This window comes from Oryx dammah, unplaced genomic scaffold (assembly GCF_014754425.2).
Source record: "Oryx dammah isolate SB20612 unplaced genomic scaffold, SCBI_Odam_1.1 HiC_scaffold_5, whole genome shotgun sequence".
In the NCBI taxonomy this organism is placed as follows: domain Eukaryota; kingdom Metazoa; phylum Chordata; class Mammalia; order Artiodactyla; family Bovidae; genus Oryx; species Oryx dammah.
In genome coordinates this window covers 89,780,213-89,798,607 of record NW_024070189.1, presented here as the reverse complement: position 1 = coordinate 89,798,607, position 18,395 = coordinate 89,780,213, and the positions used below count along the sequence as shown (strand labels likewise).

Genomic DNA, 18,395 nt, shown 5'->3' with positions numbered 1-18,395 from the left:
GGGGATTTCAGAAGGTTAGCCCAGGAGCAGGGAGGCAAGGGTGGGACCCTCTTCGGACCCTCCCACCAGGAACGGGTTTCATGTGAGAACAGTGAAGTAAGATATACAATCTCAGATTCTGTCTTCACTTAACACTTGGATATATTGTTCACCATGAACTCTGGGGCACCCATTCTGACTTTTCAAAATACTGCAGTAACTAGGAGACTTCTCTGGTGGTCCAGTGGTTAGGGTTCCAAGCTTCCAATGCTGGACACAACTGCAGCTACTTAGCACAGCACAGCACAGTGTCCATCTTGGGGACTGAGTCCTGCCTCACTCTCCTCACCCTAATCCCTAATCCCTGCTCTGGGCCACTCCCTCCCCTCCTTGCAGTGGGGCCCAGCAATCAGGCCACACGACACTTTCATCCTCTGCTCTGCTCCATGAGCTTTTATTCCTGGGGTAGCATTTGGGACCGGACGTTGGGGAGAGAACTCAGATTCCCCGGTGGCAGGAGGAGTCGTGGTCAGGGCGGGGGTCTAGACTGCCCAGTGCACGCAGGGGCTGGTGGGGGCAGGGAAACAGTGTGGAAGGGGCCCAGGCTGGTCTCCAAGTGCGGAAGGTCAATGCATGAGTCCCGAAGCCCCCGTGAGAGGCCTAGCGGGGCAGAGGGCAGTACGCTGCTCTCAGCGGCCCTGGGCCTGGAGCCTTTGCATCTGCAGAATCTGACTCAGAATTCGCTGCACGTCTTCATCCATCTGACCCTGAGGAGGGGGGAGGGTAGGAGCGGAGGGAGCCTGGGCATTCTCTCCCACCTCCCCACCCAGTTTCTTTATCCCCCTCCCTCCCCGCCCCTTGCTCCTCTTCCCTCCACTAGCCTCCCATTGTACAGATAGGGAAACTAAGGCCCAGAGAGCAGCAGTAGCGCCCCCAAAGTCAGTGAGCTCACCTGAATGGCATACAGGAGGTGGCTCCTGTACAAGGCCACCACTGCACTGTGGTCCCTGGCAGCCTCCTGTGGGTGTAGGGGAGGGGAGCTCAGAAAAGCAGGACCCCCTCCAAGCTATGCCAAAAAGCCCCCTTTGCACCCAGCCCCTGTTCTGATGGTACACAACAGCATGGTAGTGCTGCTTGCTAAAATACTGAACTACTTTCCTCCATGTGCACTGCCTGCCTGCCCGTCACTGCCGTCACTGTCCAGGGACCTTGTGCCCAACGAGCAGGCGAGACTCACCTCTAGCTTCTCCCGCAGAGCCTTCACTTGGTCACGGAGGGCTTCCACCTCCAAAGAGTCTGGGCCCCCCGGCTGGTCCTTCAGCGCCTCCTTAAGACTGAAGACCTCCTTGGAGAGCTCCGTGATCTGGGGTGAGGGCGGGAGAGTCAGCCAGCACCTGAGCCCGGGGTGGGGACCTGGGGACCTCTCCCGGGCAGCAGGAAGAGCCTCGGACTTCACAGAATCCTCCCTGCAGGCTAAGTCCAGCCCATTAGCTAAGAATGGTTTCCACATGTTAAATCGTCAGAAGGTGGTCTGCTGCTGCTGCTAAGTCACTTCAGTCATGTCCGACTCTGTGCAACCCCATAGACATCAGCCCACCAGACTCCCCCGCCTCTGAGATTCTCCAGGCAAGAACACTGGAGTGGGTTGCCATTTCCTTCTCCAATGCATGAAAGTGAAAAGTGAAAATGAAGTCACTCTCTTAGCGACCCCATGGACCACAGCCTACCAAGCTCCTCCATCCATGGGGTTTTCCAGGCAAGAGTACTGGAGTGGGGTGCTATTGCCTTCTCCGAGAAGGTGGTCTAGGGGCTAAGAATCTGTGCTCTCAGTGCAGGGGGCCAGGGTTCCATCCCTGGTTGGGGAACTAGATCTGACACGCTGCTTCATGCTGCAACCGAAGCTGCACGCTGCTTAGCTGCACACTGCAAGATCAATGATCCCTGGTGACACAACTAAGACCAGGCACAGCCAAATAAATAAACGTGATCAGTCGCTCAGTCATGTCCAACTCTTTGTGACCCCATGGACTGTAGCCTAACAGGCTCTTCTGTCCATGGAATTCTCCAGACAAGAAAACTGGAGTGGGTTGCCATTGCCTCCTCCAGATGATCTTCCTGACCCAGGGATCAAGCCCAGGTCTCCTACACTGTAGGCAGATTCTTTACTGTCTGAGCCACCAGGGAAGCCCAATAAATAAATATTTTTAAAAAATCATCAGGACAGGGGAAGGAAATCAAAAGAAGAATGATATTTTCTGACACATGAAAATTATACCAAATTCCCAACTCCATGGTCATATGTAAATTTTTATTTATATGTGGCCACGCTCATTCGCTGCCAAGTCTATAGCCCCTCTTCAGTGGCAGAGCTGAGTATCGTGGCAAGGCAGGGCCAAAATCAGTGACCGTCTGGCCCTCTGCAGAAAAAGTGTACAGATCTTGGGAGTCTCCAGAAGGTGAAAGTGGAGACAGACAGAACAAGGGGGACAAAAGCAGCCTATCCTGGTGGGACTGGGTTACTTGGGCCAGGGTTTGGGTCTTTCTCTCCCCTTGCCTAGTGGGAGATCTTGGGAATATGACCTAACCACTTGAAATCTCAGTTTCCTCATCTGTAAGGTAAGGAGAATCATCGTTCTCACCTTTATAGGTTGCTGTGACTCTGAACAGAGATTAATTTTAAGCTGTGCTGGCAAACTGCAGGCACTCAATGCATGCTGGGCTTTGTTGTTATTTCCGTGGATCAGAGGTTCTCAATCAGGGGTGACCCTATCTCCAGAGGATGCCAGGCGATATCTGGAGGCATCTGTCTGTCAGGACTGGGGGGGTCTCCTTGTATCAAGTGGGCAGGGACTAAGGATGCTGCTCAACACCCTGCAATACCCAGAATGGTCCCCCACAGAGAATGACCTAGCCCCTGGGACTTCCTTGGTGGTTCAGCGGGTAAGTCTCTGAGCTCCCAGTGCTGGGGGCCTGGTTTCGATCCCAGGTCAGGGAATTAGATCCCACATTCTGCAACCAAACCCCACATGCAGTAATGAAAATCGAAGATCTTGTGTGCAGCAACTAAGGCCTGGTGCAGCCAAATAAATATTTTTCAAAAAGAAGAATGGCCTATCCCTAAATGTCACTAGTGCTGAGAGGGAAGGACCCTGCTATAAATAAACCATAATCCTTATCACAACTTTATCTTCAGTTTACAAAGGTAGAAACTGGGGCTCAGAGAGGTTAAGTGACTTGCCCAGGGACACACAGCAGGTTGTAGCCGGGTGACTGTGTGCAAAAGCACCTGGGGCTCTCGTCCACTGTCTCGAGGTGTGCTGTGTGACTCTGAGCCACTCAGTTCACCTCTGGGAGCCTGTTTGCTCATCTGGAAAATTGGATGCTTTCCCAAGACCCATTCAGCTGGGACATCCTTAGATTCCTTCCAATGTCTGTTGAGTGGGAGACCTCCCGGCAGAGCACAAGGAAAGGGAACCCACCTTCTTGTCTTTCTCCTTGGCCCTCTCCAGGGCCTCCTGGGCACGGCTCTGGGCCTGGCGTGCCCGCTCGGCCTCAGTTCGTAGCCCCCGCAGCTGCTGCTCAGCCATGGCCAGCTGGGCTTCAGCTGCATGTCGCTCACTCTTCATGAACAGTGCCTCCCGCTGCACCTGCAGCCCAAGCCCACATGTGACTGTGAGGACATTTGGACCCCAAAGAAGCCTGGACCAAAATGATCCTACCCTTCCACTGAAATCTTGGGACATTCAAGGCCATTTGATGTCAAGGAATTTGGTTCAGGGGTCCTGGATTCCTGTAGGCACTAGAAACATTCTGACTCTGCCAAGCTGTGGGTCCTTAGACAAGTGACATGAGCTCTCTGTTCCTCAGTCTGCTCATATATAAAAGGAGGATAATAAAAATCCCCATGTCACAGGGTGGTTGTGAGGATAAAATGAGCAAATATGTGGAAGACACTTAGAACAGTGGTTGGTACACAGTAAGTGTTGTGTTTGAGTTTGTGATGTTGTTGTCACTACTGTTATTAAAATTATATAATAAATGTTATTGTTATTTTTATTGAATCATAACTAACATTTTATTCTCTGCCAGTGTGAAAGTGCATAGATTTCATACAAAAATGAAGGAAAAACAGAAGAATCTGGATGAAAAGTCAACAAATGTCCAAAAATTGTGACTGCATTTTTACAAAAATATCAAGGTTGGAACAGTGTTAGATTTGCAAAAATTGAGCCTGGGTGGATCACTGGGCTTTATAGAAATAAAGCTCCAGGAAAAGTGGATAATAATTAGATGTTTCACTTAGTACAGACTGGCTACACATTAACAATTAAAAAACAAAACAGAAAAACTAAGTTCAAATCAATTTACCCCCAAAATAAGTAGTCAAGAGAGAAGGTAAAATTTGGAAAATAAGTATGAAGATGGGCATACTTAAAGTTGGATCATGAATTCTAAGAAAGAGATCAAGCTTTCCTAGTTTAAAACAGCACGATCTTGGAAAGTCCCTGGCACTCCAGTGGTTAGGACTCTGTGCTTCCAAAGCAGGGGGCCTGAGTTTGATCCCTCATTGGGGAACTAAGATCTCTGCAAGTGGCACAGCCAAAAAAAAAAAAAAACCACCAAAAAAGTATATTATTGGAAAAAAATAATCCTGGCTGCAATTATTTATCACTTGTACCATCACTGTCCTAACTATTTTACAGAAATTAAACCATTTAATTTTCATGTGAGGACTAAGAATTATTATCAGCTCCATTACAGAGATGAGTAAGCAAACATATGGAGAGAAAAACGCCTTCCTGATGACAATTAATAATTGTGGCTTTTTATTCCCACATTTGTTTAAAAAAAAATTGCTGTTTTTTGTTCTTTTTTTTGGTTTGGTTTGCCTGTGTGTATGTTTAAGGGAAGAGACTGGAGTCAAAAGATACACCTTCAGGGCCTGAAAGACAGTCTCTTGGTTTGAAAGAAAATCAGCATAAAAAGCTACTGGGTTCAAAATAATTGGATCAAAACTCCTTACACAAAACATCCTCCTATTTGGGGGTTGAAGCATCAAAAATGATCTAAGATAAAACAACAATCTCAAAACAGCTGGCTAAACAAAAAACAAAACAAAACGGTCAGTTTGACCAACAGAGAAAATGAATAAAGGAAAAAATATCAGAGTAAAAAGCCCAATTCACTGCTTACCAAAAGATGGGTGAATATTAATTCTTACCTCACATCACACCCACAGTTAGAAACATAGCATAAATGTGGTTGAGAAATTAAAATAAAAGATGCTGGAAGAAGGCACATAAAAACATTTTCACTGGGACTTCCCTGGCCATCCAGTGGTTTAAGAGTCCAAGCTTCCACCGCAGGGGGACCTGGGTTCAATCCCTGGCCAGAGAATCAAGATCCCACATGCCCCAGGGTGCAGAAAAACAAATAAAAACCAAAACAAACAAAATGAAACTTCACCATAAACAACAAGGTCCTATCTATAGCACAGGGAACTATATTCACCTGTGAGAAACCATAATAAAAAGAATATGAAAAAGAATACACACATGCACAACTGAGCCACTTTGCTGCACAGCAGAAATTAACACAGCATTGTAAATCAACTATACTTCAAAAGAGGAATTTTTAAAAATATCTTCCCGATCTTGGGATATGCAGAGGTTTAACAAAACAGATCTCAAAACCTGCTAACCATTAGAAAACAAATGGGGGGGGGGTCAAAATAAACAAAATGTTTTAAAAACAGAAAACATCAGTTGAAACACTGGGGAGGTCAGAATGGCTGCAGGGTTAAAGGTCCACCAGCACCGTCAAGTTTCTGCTGAAACCAGTGGGATCGAAACCTCGCCTGACTGTGGGATCCAAACAGACCACCAAGTAGCCGCTCAGTGGGCCCAGTGGGGATTCCCCCAGGCTCACCTGGAAGACCTCGGCGCTGGTCTTCTCGTGGCGTCGCCCCAGCTCCTCCAGCTGCCCTTGCAACCGGGCCACGTCGGCCTGCAGGGCGCCCACGATGCGCTCGTGCTCCAGGCGGGCCATGCTGCCCACCCGCTCCCGCTCCAGCTCTGCCCGCAGCCTGGCGGCCTCCTTGCCCGTGGCCACCACCTCCTGCTCCAGGCAGGCCGCCCGGCCCCGCAGCTCCAGGGCCTCTTCCTGCAACCGGTGGTGCTCGGAGGCCGGCACGGCCGACTGGCGGAGCGCCTCGGAGGCCTCCCGCAGCTCTGCCAGGCTCTGCCGGGCCTCCTCGCAGGCCGCGGACAGCTCCGCGGCCCGGGCCTCGGCCGCGTCCCGCGCCTGGCCCAGCTCGGCGGCCGCGGCCCGCTGCTGCTCCCCTGTGGCTGTGGCCGCGACCAGCTGCTCCCGCAGCGCCTCCAGCTCCCGGCTCAGCTCTAGCCGCGCCTCCTCCCGCCGGGCCAGCTCTGCCCGCAGGCCCCGGGCCTCCTCCTCGGCCAGCAGCCGGCCAGCCCGGGCCTCGTCCAGCCGGGCCGAGGCCGCCTCCAGCTCCCGGAGACGGCAGTCCCGGTCCCGGAGGTCCTCGCGGGCCTGTTCCAGGGCGGCCCGCAGCTGGCCTGTGTCCCCATCTCTGACCCCGCTAGCCCCGCCGCCCTCAGCCTCCCGCACCCGCTCCCGCAGGCGGCCGGCCTCGGCCTCCGCAGCCTCGCACTTGCCGTGGGCCGCCTCCAGCTCGGCGGCCGCCTCCCGCTCCCGCTGCCGGAGCGCCTCCTCCAAGCAGCGGATCCTGGTCTCTAGCTCTGTCTGCAGCTTTTCTGAGGCCTCCGCAGCACCCGGGTGCAGGATGGGGCCTGTGAGGGCCCTCGGGATCATGAGCTCCACTCCCATGGCTTCTGTGCCTGTGAGCTCTTCTTCCACTGCACCTACTCCATTGGGCTTCATTTCTGGCTCTTCTGTTTTCATACTGGTGGTCTCTGCTCTTGTGGCCTTGGGTTCTGGGTTTCCTCCTCCTTCTAGAGTTTTCATTTCTGTAACCTCAGCTCCTGTGGCCTTTGTTTCCAAGGGCTGGGCTCCCACGCCCTCTGTTTCCGAGGCCTCCGTGTCCGTGGGCTTTGTTTCTGTGGCCTCAGCCATCGTGGACACCACTTCCAAGCTCTGTAACAAGGCTTCCATGGTTTCTACTCCTGCAGCCTCCTTGTCTGTGGTCTCGACTCCATTCACTCTGGTTTCCGGAGCTGCAGTGCCGTTAAGCTCTATTTCCACTGGCCCATTTCTGGAGGTCTTCGTTCCCAGACCTTTGCCCTCCCTAGAGGCTGCCTCCTCTTCTGTGAGGGCCTCCCGGGCTTCCTGCTGCTCTAGTGCCTGCAGGGCTTTGGCGTGCTGCCTGCGGAGCTGGTCAAACTCAGCCTGGAGAGCGTCGTAGAGCTCCAGAGGAATTACCTCGGCCGGACCGTCTGCCTCCATCTCGTCCTTCTCGAAGTGCTCCAGGATCTGGTGGGGACAGGGGAACCGAGCAAGAGTGGAAGTGGCCGTGGTGGGCGTGGGGGGTCGCAGGGCAGCCACACCACTTTCCCTGTCCACAGAGTTAGCCACGTGCCCACCCAAACCCTCGGGAAACAGCCCCTTGGGTCCTCAGACTTGCCCCCAGCCCTCCCTCCTGGAAACCTTCTCCATCAGCTCCTGGTTTCCCCACCTGGACTTTCTCCATCAGCTCCTGGTTCTGTCTGGTGAGCATGGCCACCTGCTCCTGCAGCGAAGCCAAGAGCTCCTGGGCCGACAGGCTTAGCTGCTTGGAGAGCAGCACCTCAGCCCCTGGCAGGGGACACAGACTCAGGCCCCAGAGTTCCAGCCACAAGGAATGGGAGTTGGGGGTCTGGAGTTGTGGGTCAGGGGCCCCGGGGCAGGCATGCTTCTAGGAATGGCATAAACTGAGTGTCTGCTAGGCTCCCTCCCAACTTCAACCTCTCTCCATGCCTGTGGGTTAAAGCTGTGACTCCTGGGGCCCCAGACATGGTGGGGGGTGGAGGTGGGCAGGGGGAAGGCAGGTGGGGTCTCACCTGGGAATTCAGGTAGCTCACCCTCCTCATCCTGCAGGGTGGCCACATCATAGCTGGTGTTCTCCCGCTCATTCTAGGGGCGGGGGAAAACAGGATTCAACTTGAGGTCCTGCCCTCCCTCCAGCCTCCATGTCTCTCCCGTGAGTGTGTGATCATAACCCCAATAGCAAGGGTTGTATATGCTGTCTGGTATGTGGGGCCAAGGGAGGGATGGCAGTGCATCCTTGAAAGGGTGTGTCTGGGATTCTGTGTGGGGCCACATGTGTCTGCCTGCGTGCAAGTCCCTGCAACAGTGGCTCAGGGTTTGTAGGTCTGCAGTGAGCATGTATGTGCACACGTGTGTGCCCCTGTGGGGTGTGCACAGCGGCCCCAGCCTCTCCTGTGTGAGTTCCTGTGTGTGTGATTTTGCACTTGTAGTCTGTGGTGTGTGACTGTGACTGTTTTGTATTTGTGTATGTGTATGTATGATTGTGTACCTGTATCTGTTTGCTTTATTTTGAGAAATATTTGTGTGAATACATGAATTTGTGAATGTGTTGCCTAGGTATGTGATTGAATGAGAAGTATCTGTTGTGTGTGCCTAAGTATTTGTTGTGTGGGTGAGATGACATATTTACAGATGTGTTTGTTGTGTGTTTGCCTGTTGCATGTGTAAGACCTCATATACATAAATGTTGTCCATCTCTGCATGTACATGAGTATGGGTGACTGCAGTTTTCTGAAAGTGTTCATTATGTGTACATGTGTTTGTTATCTATACGTCCTTATGTTTGTACGTTTGTCTGTTCTGTGTTTGCATGTGTGTGAGACTATCTGTATTAGTGTGGTTATCATGCAGCTGCCGCAGAAGAAATACCCCACCTCCTGGTGGCCCCACCCCTGCCTTCCTCCCCATTGGGCCCACCTCCAGAAGGGATAGCCTGCTCTGCAAACTCTCCACCTCCCGGCCCAAGCTCTCCTTCTCCTCCTGCTTCTCAGCCAGCAGCTGCTGTAGCTCTTGGACCTGCAGGGAGGGAGTGATGGTCTCAGTGGCCCTCCAGGAGAAAACACCAGGCAGCTGGGCGTCCACTTCCTCCCACCTTCCACCCTACCTGTCTCTCCAGGCTGTGGAGGGAGCTGGCCTCTGCCTCTGGCAGCTGACAGAAGAAGTGGGGACTGGGCTTAGATCTGGGCTGGGGGGCCTACCTGGCCCACCTCCTGCTCAGTGACCTTCCATCACCACCACAGATGTCCTCTGGCCTATTTTCTGCCAGACCCCCTTTGGAGCCACTAACTCATTCATTCATACATGCATTCACTTATTATCATTATTTTTGGTTGTGTAGTGTGGCATTTGGGATCTTAGTTCCCCAACCAGGGATCAGATCCATGCTCCCTGCAGTGGCAGCACAGCCTTAGCCACTGGACCACCAGGGAACTCCTGTCTCCTTCATTTATTCATTCACTCACTCACTCAAATATTCATTCATCCAATAAATACTTACTAGGCAGTTATGGTGAGTGAGGCACCATCAACTAAGCCTGCCCTTGTGGGTTCACAGGCAAATGAGTGAATATGAATAAAATATATAGTATATCTAATAGCAGTACTTTGAATGAAAACAAAGGGGACTGAAAAGTGACTGGGGATGTTACAATTTTAAATAAGTTGGGTAGGGGAGGTGCATTTGAGCAAAGACCTATAGGATGGGCAAGAAGGAATCATACAGACAGCTGGGAGAAGGTGTTCCCGGCAGAGGGCACAGTCTGTACAGAGGACCAGGCCTGGTGTGTTGGAGGAAGAGCCAGGAGGCCTGTGTGGCTGGAGCAGAGTGAGTGGGTGGGGAGAGAGGGAGGAGGGGGAAGGCAGGGAGGGGAGTATCCCTCTAGAATGGCACCCACCCCAGGCTCAGCCCCAGGCCCGTGTCTCTGCTACCCCCCACCTCCTGCTTTCTTCGTTCCTGGTGCTGCTCTAGGCCCCGGATCTTCTGTAGCAGACGGCCCCTCTCCTGTCGCAGCCGCACGATCTCCTCGTAGGCATCTTGGTCATCCTGTGCTCCCCACCCCACCACCTTTACATGAGGCCCAAGGACTGCGTCCTCCCATACCTGAGCCAGAACTTTCTCCCCATGCTACCTAGAGGCAACCCCCTCCAACTCTTCCCCACGGCCAGGGCATCTCTCACCGGCATTGGGATATTGGTGGGGGGTTGAGGTGCCTTCCGCTTCTTGGGGGCCCCTTGTTTGTCATGGCTGGACACAGAATTCTGGGGATAGGGGTAGATGGGGGATATGGGCGACATGCCAGCCTCCCACCCAAATAAACCAACACAGCCCACTGTCTGGCACTAGCCCCAACTCTGCCCTCGCTTCCTGGGTGATCTTGAGTGAATCCCTGCCTCTCTGGCCCTCACTTATCCCAGCATAAAAAGGGATAAGACCACGTCCCCTGAGAGTTCCAGATCTTATGCTTTACCCTCTGTCCCTTTTTGCACCCTGGTACTTTCCCCAGCGAGACCCTACTGTTTAAAATCCTTTCCCTGTGGAGCTGAAAACCTGTAGGATTGAGAGAAAGAGGCCAGACTTGCCTCCTTCCCTGACCATACCAGCCCTTATCAATCTCATTCCCTCTACCATCCCACCCCAGCCCCATGATTTGGCCCCATGCCCCCAGTATTCTCAGAGTCCTGGTGGTTATGTTATGGATGTTGCTGCCACTTGGTGGCAGCGTACCCTAAAGGTGTGTGCTAAGTCACTTCAGTTGTGTCCGATTCTTTGCAACCCTATGGACTGCAGCCTGCCAGGCTCTTCTGTCCATGGGATTTCTCCAGGCAAGAATACTGGAGTAGGTTGCCATCCCTCCAGGGGAATCTTCCCAACCCAGGGATCAAACCCACTCCTCTTACATCTCCTGCAAAGGCAGATGGGTTCTTTACCACTAGCGCCACCTGGAAAGTCTACCCTAAAGGTAGCACTCTTCCAAAGAGGTCCTTCGAAGTATTAACCCCAAGTCAAGGGTCCATCTCTTCCTTCTCTTCTCAGGGAGCTTGGGTCAAAGGGAAAGGCAGTGTGTGCACGGGAGTGTGGGGGTGGGGGGGTGGGGACTCACTCAATGCTTAGGGATCCATACCTGAGATGATGCCTCGCCCGAATCATCCTCTGCGAGAGCAGGGGAGAGAGGGAAGCAGGGTCAGGCACTGTGTTAGGGACTCCCTTCCTAGCCCTAGGAAGGGCATTTGTTAGCCCAGGGAACTTGAGGGATCTCCCAATCCCCCCAGAATCAGGACTTTTAAGGTAGGAACTAACCATTTTGACAGAATGCTCATAGGAGGGGCCTTGCAACTCTCAAAAAGAGAGAACAGTAGCATCTCCAGAATGGGGCAACTGGGAGGCCCAGTTCTTAGGGAAGGCAAAGATCCAAGAATAAGATGCCCCAGGAACACAGAGTTGACCCCTAGACTACTCTAAAAGCTCTGAGGCGCCTTGAAACTACCCCGAGCAGTGTGAGGGGAGCAACAAAACCTCCTATAATATGAACAGGGATACCTTCAAACTATCCACAGGAGGAAGCAAGAGAAAGGAGAGGCAAGAGACTACCTAGTAGAGGGAAGGGGGTGCTTGAAACTGTTACGAGATGGGGTTTGCATACCGCTGGGTGGTGAGGGGCGCTGGGCTGCCTCCTGTAGGAGGTGCAAGATGAGCTTGTCCCCTGCCAGAGTGCCGTAGTGAGCAGCATCCTGGCCCAGCGCATCTGTGATGCCCGGCTGGGCCCCGCCCTGCAGCAGCACCTCCACTGTTTCGGGGCTGGCTCCCTCACAGGCCAGCATCAGGGCCGTCCTACCAGAAGAGGAGGCTGCTGAGGGGGCGAGGATATGTTCAAACCTCCACACCCTCCTGAACACCCAGGCTGGGTTGAGAGAAGAAGACACACTAGATCTCACACCCAGAGAGGTTAAGAAACTTGCCCAAGGTCACACAGCACACAGTGAACTGGCTGGGAGGGGAGAGGCTCACCTGCCTTGAAGGTCCTGGTCATTCGCAGCAGCCCCTTGCTGCAGGAGGAGGCGGCACAGATCTGTATGGCACATCTGAGCTGCAATGATGAGGGGTGTAGTACCCAGCTGAGGGAGGGGGTGGGGAGAGGATGAGACAGGACAAGACATGAGAGACTGACTCTGGGAGGTTGGGAAGCCTGTGATGGGCCCCCCTAAGTTCACTCCGAATCTTCACACTTTTCAAAGGGTGCCTGGGATACCTCAAATGCACTTTCCCCAAAGATTCCAGTACTTTGGCCACCTGATGTGAAGAGCCGATTCATTGGAAAACACCCTGATGCTGGGAAAGATTGAAGGCAGGAGGAATAGGGGGTGGCAGAGGATGAGATGGTTGGATGGCATCAGCCACTTAATGAACATGAGTTTGAGCAAGCTCCGGGAGATAGTGAAGGACAGGGAAGCCTGGTGGGCTCCAGTCCATGGGGTCGCAGAGTCAGACATGACTGAGCAACTGAACAACAATAACAAAAGAATCCAGGGACTCACCCGATCTCGGGGATTCAGATGGGCCTTGAAGGAGCAGAGTATTTCTGAGCAGGAGATGCAGCCGCCAGCGGCTGGAGAAAGAGAGAAGGGTGGGTAGGTACGGCGAGGCTTTGATATTTTCTAGGGGCCTTCTGCTTGAGGGTGATTATTATTTTTTTGGCTGTGCTGGGTCTTCATTGCTGAGCACAGGCAGCAGCTGTGGTGCATGGACTTAGGTGCCACTCGGCATGTGGAATCTTTCTGGACCAGGGACTGAACCTGTGTCCCCTGCATTGGGAGGCAGATTCTTGACCACTGGACCACCAGGTATGTCCCTGGGTGTCATTCTTATCCTTTATTTCATGAGAAACTCTCACCTCCCCCAGAAGAAGATCAGTAACAAAGATATGACTTAAATTTTACAGATGAGGAAACTGAGCCCCAACCAGCTCCCTGGTCACTCAGGGGGTTAGAGACAGCCAGAATGAGGACCCGAGTCTTCTAACTCCCAACCCAAAGCTCTTTCCTCATCTTTCCACTGTGGTTCTTTCTTGCATGCGTCCATGCTCAGTTGCTTTAGTCGTATCCGATTCTTTACAACCCTATGGACTGTAGCCCACCAGGCTCCTCTGTCCATGGGATGCTCCAGGCAAGAATACTGGAGTGGGTTGCCATGCCCTCCTTCAGGGGATCTTCCTGACCCAGGGATTGAACCTGTGCCTTTCCTGTCTCCTGCAGTGCAAGTGGATTCTTTACCGCTGAGCCACCAGGGAAGCCTGTGGCTCCCTCTTGGGGTGGAATTTTCCACTGATTTTCAACTATTTATCCCTTTTTTGTTCAACCGGTATTAACTGTATACTGACTATATACCAAACCATCATACAAAGAATGTTAATTTTTTTTTTTTGGTCACTCCACGTGGCATGTGGGACCTTAATTCCCTGACCAGGAATCGAACTCACAACCCCTGTAGTGGAAGCTTGGAACCCTAACCACTGGACTGCCAGGGAATTCCCCAAAGAGTGTTACTGTTTACTAGAGAGATCAGACCTCTGCTGAGGTTCAGCAGGCTTATTGGGGTTTGATCTGAGTTCTTAGTTCTGATGGTGAAAGGGGAAGGGCAGAGGTCACTGCATGGACACAGACCCTGAGGCAGGGAGGAGCTTGGGAGGACTTGGTCGTCAAAGAAGTAGGACAGGGTATGTATGTCCAGAGCCTCAGAGAGGGAAGAGAAGGCTTTGTGCAAGGAAGTGCTACTGGAAATCATCAAACTTTTGGACTTCCCTGGTGGTTCAGTGGTTAAAATCCCATGTTTGTGCTGCAGGGGGCCGGAGTTCAATTCCTGGTCAGGGAACTAAGCTCCCACATGCCTCACCATGGCCATAAAGATAAAATAATTTTAAAAAAGCTACAAAAAAATAAATAAACTCTATGTTATTATCTGCTGTGTGCCCAAGGGCTTATGGGATTTTGTTTGCTGCTGTAATCTCATTGTTTAGAACAGAGCCTGGCACACAGCAGACACTTGACAAATATTTATTGAATGAAAAAAACCAAGAAGCTTCCATAAAGTGAGCAAAAGCTTTGCTACCACTAGGTGGCAGCGTACTTTAACTGCAGGGAATGTTTCAACTAAATAAAACTCCAAAGCAAATCTATTTCATGTTTTCCCTTGAGAGTCATCAAGTGAAAGACATTCCCAAATGTCATGGGTCTGGTGTATAGACACTGGGCTGGGCTCTGCCTCAAGGGGTTTGGGTCTCTTCCCCTCCCTTGGAAAAGTTTGGATTTGATGATTATGAAGACCTTCAGCCTTCCTGAGGTTCCCTAGGAGTTCCTTGAAGCAATAACCCTCCAATCGTCCTCACCCAGGCCTGGCATACAGTAGGCTGTGCTTTGAGGTCGGGCGGCCTGGATCCTCCCCACTTGGTGCTCCAGTGGCTAAGAATTTGCCTTTCAATGCAAGGGACTTGGGTTCGATCCCTGGTCGGGGAACTAAGACCCTTCATGCTGCAGAGCAATGAAGCCTGAGCACTGCAACCACTGAGCCTGTGAACCATAACTAGAGAAGCCTGTGCACCACAATGAAGGATGATGCAATGAAGATACAGTACAGCCAAAGAAAAAAAAGAAATGATAATGCACAACAAGGGGCTCCGTGAGGAAGAAGGTGGAACATGTCCCAGGCACGTCCCCAGGACCCCAGGTAGAATAATCCCCAAGCTCAGCCTCCGGGGGCCATGGTGGCCAGGGTGAGGCTAGGCTGTACCCACCTGCATGATGCAGGGCGGTCCACCCACTGCTGTCCACTGTATCCACCGCGCAGGACGCCTGGGGGGAGGGATGGGTCACTGGAGGTGGAGCCATCCTTATCTGTTGCCTAATTTCTCTAGGAATGGCTCTTCCTTGGGCTCTGCTGTATTTCAGGTGCCTTGGCCCTTCCTCTCTCCCACCCACCCACCTGCTCTGTGGAACCCACTCCTCATGGGCCCCCATCTTGACTCTTATGAAAATTGGTGAGGAAGAGGGATTAGCTGGGAGCCCAGGGGCGGCTGGGGGTTTGGGGAGTAGGTGGGAGCCCTGAAAGTGGCTATGGCTAAGAGAGTATCCAGAGTTTAGAGAGAAGGTGGGGCTCAGGAGATATCCTCTATTCAGAGTATTTCTTGGATATGGGACATAGCTGGACACTTGGAGAGTCTCATTGTCCAGGGAGTAGCTAGGACTCAGGAGTAAAAGGGGCCAAGGAAGACCTAGGATTCGAGGTGTATCTGGGGCTTCCATGAATTGCTGGAACTCATCAGGAATAGCCAGGGCAGGGGAGTATCGGGGGGTTGGGAAGTGTTGGAGACAGGAAAAGAAATGACCTGCAGTAGTTGCTTCAAGCACTGTGGGTGCCCGTACTTAGCGGCCAGGTGGAGGGCGTTGTAACCTAAAAGGGAACATGAATATTCTAGAATGTACTAGAGCTTCAGATACTCAGGGAGCTTCTGCTGCCACCCCCCCCAAAACCTGTGTCAATAATTGTGATGACTCTAGCTAGTCTCCAAACCCAGGTATTCTCAAAACCCTGCTACTTCCGGGACCAGAGACTCTCCAAGTCCCAGATGGTCTGCGTCTCAGACAATCTCATCCTAGCTACACTCCACATCTTTCCATTCCTCAAGCACTACGGTCCTCAGCTGCTCCCCAGGTCTCCAGCTACTCCTCAGGTCCCCGGCTGGTCCCCAGCAACTTCCCAAGAGCCCAGCTTCTCCCCAGTGTCCCCGGCTGCTCCCCAGGTCCCCAGCTGCTCCCCAGGTCCCCGGCTGCTCCCCAGGTCCCCAGCTGCTTTATGTGCTGTGCTTAGTTGCTCAGTTGGATCCAACTCTTTTCGACCCCAGGGACTGTAGCCTGCCAGGGTCCTCTGTCCATGGGGATTCTCCAGGCAAGAATACTGGAGTGGGTAGCCTATCCCTTCTCCAGATCTTCCCAACCCAGGAATTGATCTGGGTCTTCTGTATTGCAGGTGGATTCATTACCAGCTGAGCTACCAGGGAAGCCCTAGCTATTTTATTAAGCTCAACTATATCAAAGTGCCAGCTATGTCCGTATCTCTGATACTCTGTAAATCCCCAGTACTCCATACATTCTGGCTCCTACACCTGGCTATGCCCCATGCCTCATTACTCCCTGAGCTCCTTCTACCGCTAAACCCCAGCTACTCCATGAACCTCAGATACTCCCCCCAAAAAACTGTACTAGTTATTCTCATGCCCTCAGATGCTCCTCAAGCTCAGACACTCCTCTGTTTCTGCTGCTTCCTCTGACTTAGCCACTACCTGAGTCCCAGCTCCCCCAGTTCACAAGTTGACTCAGTCTGTCTACTGCCAACCAGTCTCCATCCTTGGGTATTGCAGCCTGACATGCTCCTGTCCCCAGGGGCACTGAAGGGAACCCCCCTTTTCAGCAGAACACTGAGGCCATGAAGCAGGGCGTGACTGGACCCTCAGGCTGGGCACCTGGTCAGAGTTCCTCCTACCTCCCCCAGGGCCGGCGGGTAGTACCTGCCCCGTCCGTGCTCATGGCGTTGGCGCCGTGTGCCAGCATCACCTCAAGACAGCTGGCTGCACCCCTCATGGCTGCCAGGTGGAATCTGGAGGCCAGAGGTCAGGGGTCAACTGCAGGGTGGCCACCCCTCAGCCCTCACACCCCCAGGACATGGACACTCACGCGGACTTGCCCTCGGGGTCCAGCTTGGTGGGCACCAGCCCCTTGCGGGCGATGAGGGAGGCCACCCGCGTGGGATCGTTGTTCTCCACCGCCTGCAGCAGCCGCTCGTCACTTTTGCCCCAGTCCTGGCTCTGCGGGGCACACCCAGAGGAACATGGGACTGGTGGCCACTGTCCCTCCCCGCTCCCCCGGCAGGGGCTCTGGGCTCTCGCCGCTGGTCCTGGGCACTTGCCTGGCGCCTGCCTCTGGCTGCCGCCGGCTTCGGGATGGGGCAGGGGCCACAGGGCGGGCAGGAGCTGAGGTCAGTGGGGCTGAGCCGCAGCTGCCGGGGGAAGTGGTCCTGGGTGGGGGCCTGAGACAGCATACCTCCAGCCTGGGTCCTTAGCACCTGCCTCCCCAGCTGTCCTCCACCACTGCCAGCAACCGTACCATTAAACCACCCCCAGCTCAGCTCCCAGCATCTTTCCAAGAGGCTGTCTCCCAAACCTAGGTCCCTAGCCATCTCTTGGTGAAACCTGCCTTTCTAATATCACCTCACCACGTCTTCCTGAACTGCCCTCCAAAGTCTTCCCAAAGGAACCACTAAATGTTCCTTAAATGTCCCTCACACTGTCCTCTGCCAGCTACCCTTCTTCTGCCCCTGAGACACCAAGATTGTCCCACAAATGTCCTAAATGCATCACTAAATATCTTCCCCAAATTCATCCCTCCAATGACCCAGTCAAATGTCCCCAAAATGTCCTCCCCCCAAAATCTTTCAGACGTCCTCCAAAATTGTTCTCCAAATGTCAATATCTTTTCCCCAAAAAAGGTCAAAGTATCACCCAAATTGTCCCCCTGGATGATCCCATCCAAAACTGTCCGCCCACGTGCCTTCTAAATTCCTCTAAGTGTCCCCATCTGTCCTCAAAATTGTCTCCCCATATGTGCCATCCACCCTCCCACCTCTGTTTCCCCCCCTTCCGCGGTCCTCCCTGCTTCGCCCTCTCGGGTCTGCTGGTGGAGGGCCTAGGCTCTGAGCGGTCAGGGGGCGGGGCGGGGCGGGGAGGGGAGGAAGGGCCCGCGCCAGCCCCCTCCCGCGCCCCCTCCCCCGGCCCTACCGCGAAGGAGGAGGCGGCGCACAGACACAGCTGCTTCATGGCGTCCAGGGCGCCGGGCGGCCGGGCGGCCGGGCTCCGGGAGGTGACCCGGTCGGAGGGGCCAGAGGGGCCGGAGGTAGGGGCCGGCGAAGCCGGAGCTCGGCCGCCCGGCCCGCGCGGTCCAGCCAAACCAGGCACCGCCCCTCCCCCGCGCCCCGCCTGCCGCCCCCCTCCCGGCCCCTCCCCTACGGGTGGGGGAGAGCGCCAGGGAGCGGGGATGGGCTCTGGGGGAGGGGCACCGCCGAGGCCAGGCCTGACCTTCTCGCCACCAGGAGGCTGAGGCAAAGGGGGCCATGCTCCCAGCATCTCCAGGGACCCGACTGCATCCGTCTCCGCCTCCTTTGAGCTGGCCGGGGAATGGGGGATGCGGGGGTCTCAGGTGACTCGGCCTGGTTCCACTGCTGCTGGGCCATCCGGGCTGTCACTCATTCACTCACTCACTCATTCATTCATCGGCCAGTGGGTCTTTTCTGCAGTCTTGACAAACCTGAATTTGAATCCAGGACACCATCCCCCACCCCCACCCCAGTGCCACCCTCCACACACTCGCAT

The 18,395-nt window shown here is 53.6% G+C and overlaps 1 protein-coding gene across 1 annotated transcript; it reads right to left on the bottom strand.

Moving 5' to 3' along the window:
- Positions 1-409: 409 nt before the first annotated feature.
- ANKRD24 (ankyrin repeat domain 24) lies at positions 410-17,729 on the bottom strand. Its single transcript, XM_040241981.1, has 20 exons — positions 16,937-17,729; positions 16,705-16,835; positions 16,539-16,627; positions 15,360-15,424; positions 14,769-14,826; positions 12,517-12,587; positions 11,990-12,096; positions 11,625-11,812; positions 11,106-11,134; positions 10,162-10,242; positions 9,920-10,027; positions 9,089-9,133; positions 8,902-9,000; positions 7,998-8,070; positions 7,634-7,752; positions 5,908-7,431; positions 3,459-3,626; positions 1,217-1,342; positions 932-997; positions 410-746 (listed from the first exon to the last, which is right to left on the bottom strand). The coding sequence occupies exons 1-20, from the start codon at positions 17,204-17,206 to the stop codon at positions 669-671; spliced, it is 3,495 nt and encodes a 1,164-aa protein (XP_040097915.1). The 5' UTR covers positions 17,207-17,729; the 3' UTR covers positions 410-668.
- Positions 17,730-18,395: the final 666 nt, after the last annotated feature.

What these genes read in the sequence shown, in the direction of transcription:
- ANKRD24 (XM_040241981.1), bottom strand. Translation starts at nt 17,206, where the DNA reads ATGGCTAGGGACCTAGGTTTGGGAGACAGCCTCTTGGAAAGATGCTGG. An exon ending in GACCAGGACCTTCAAGGCAG is followed by an intron (nt 11,813 to 11,989) that starts GTGAGCCTCTCC and finishes CTCTTCTGGTAG; the next exon opens with GACGGCCCTGATGCTGGCCT. An exon ending in GCGCCCCTCACCACCCAGCG is followed by an intron (nt 11,135 to 11,624) that starts GTATGCAAACCC and finishes CTGCTCTCGCAG; the next exon opens with AGGATGATTCGGGCGAGGCA.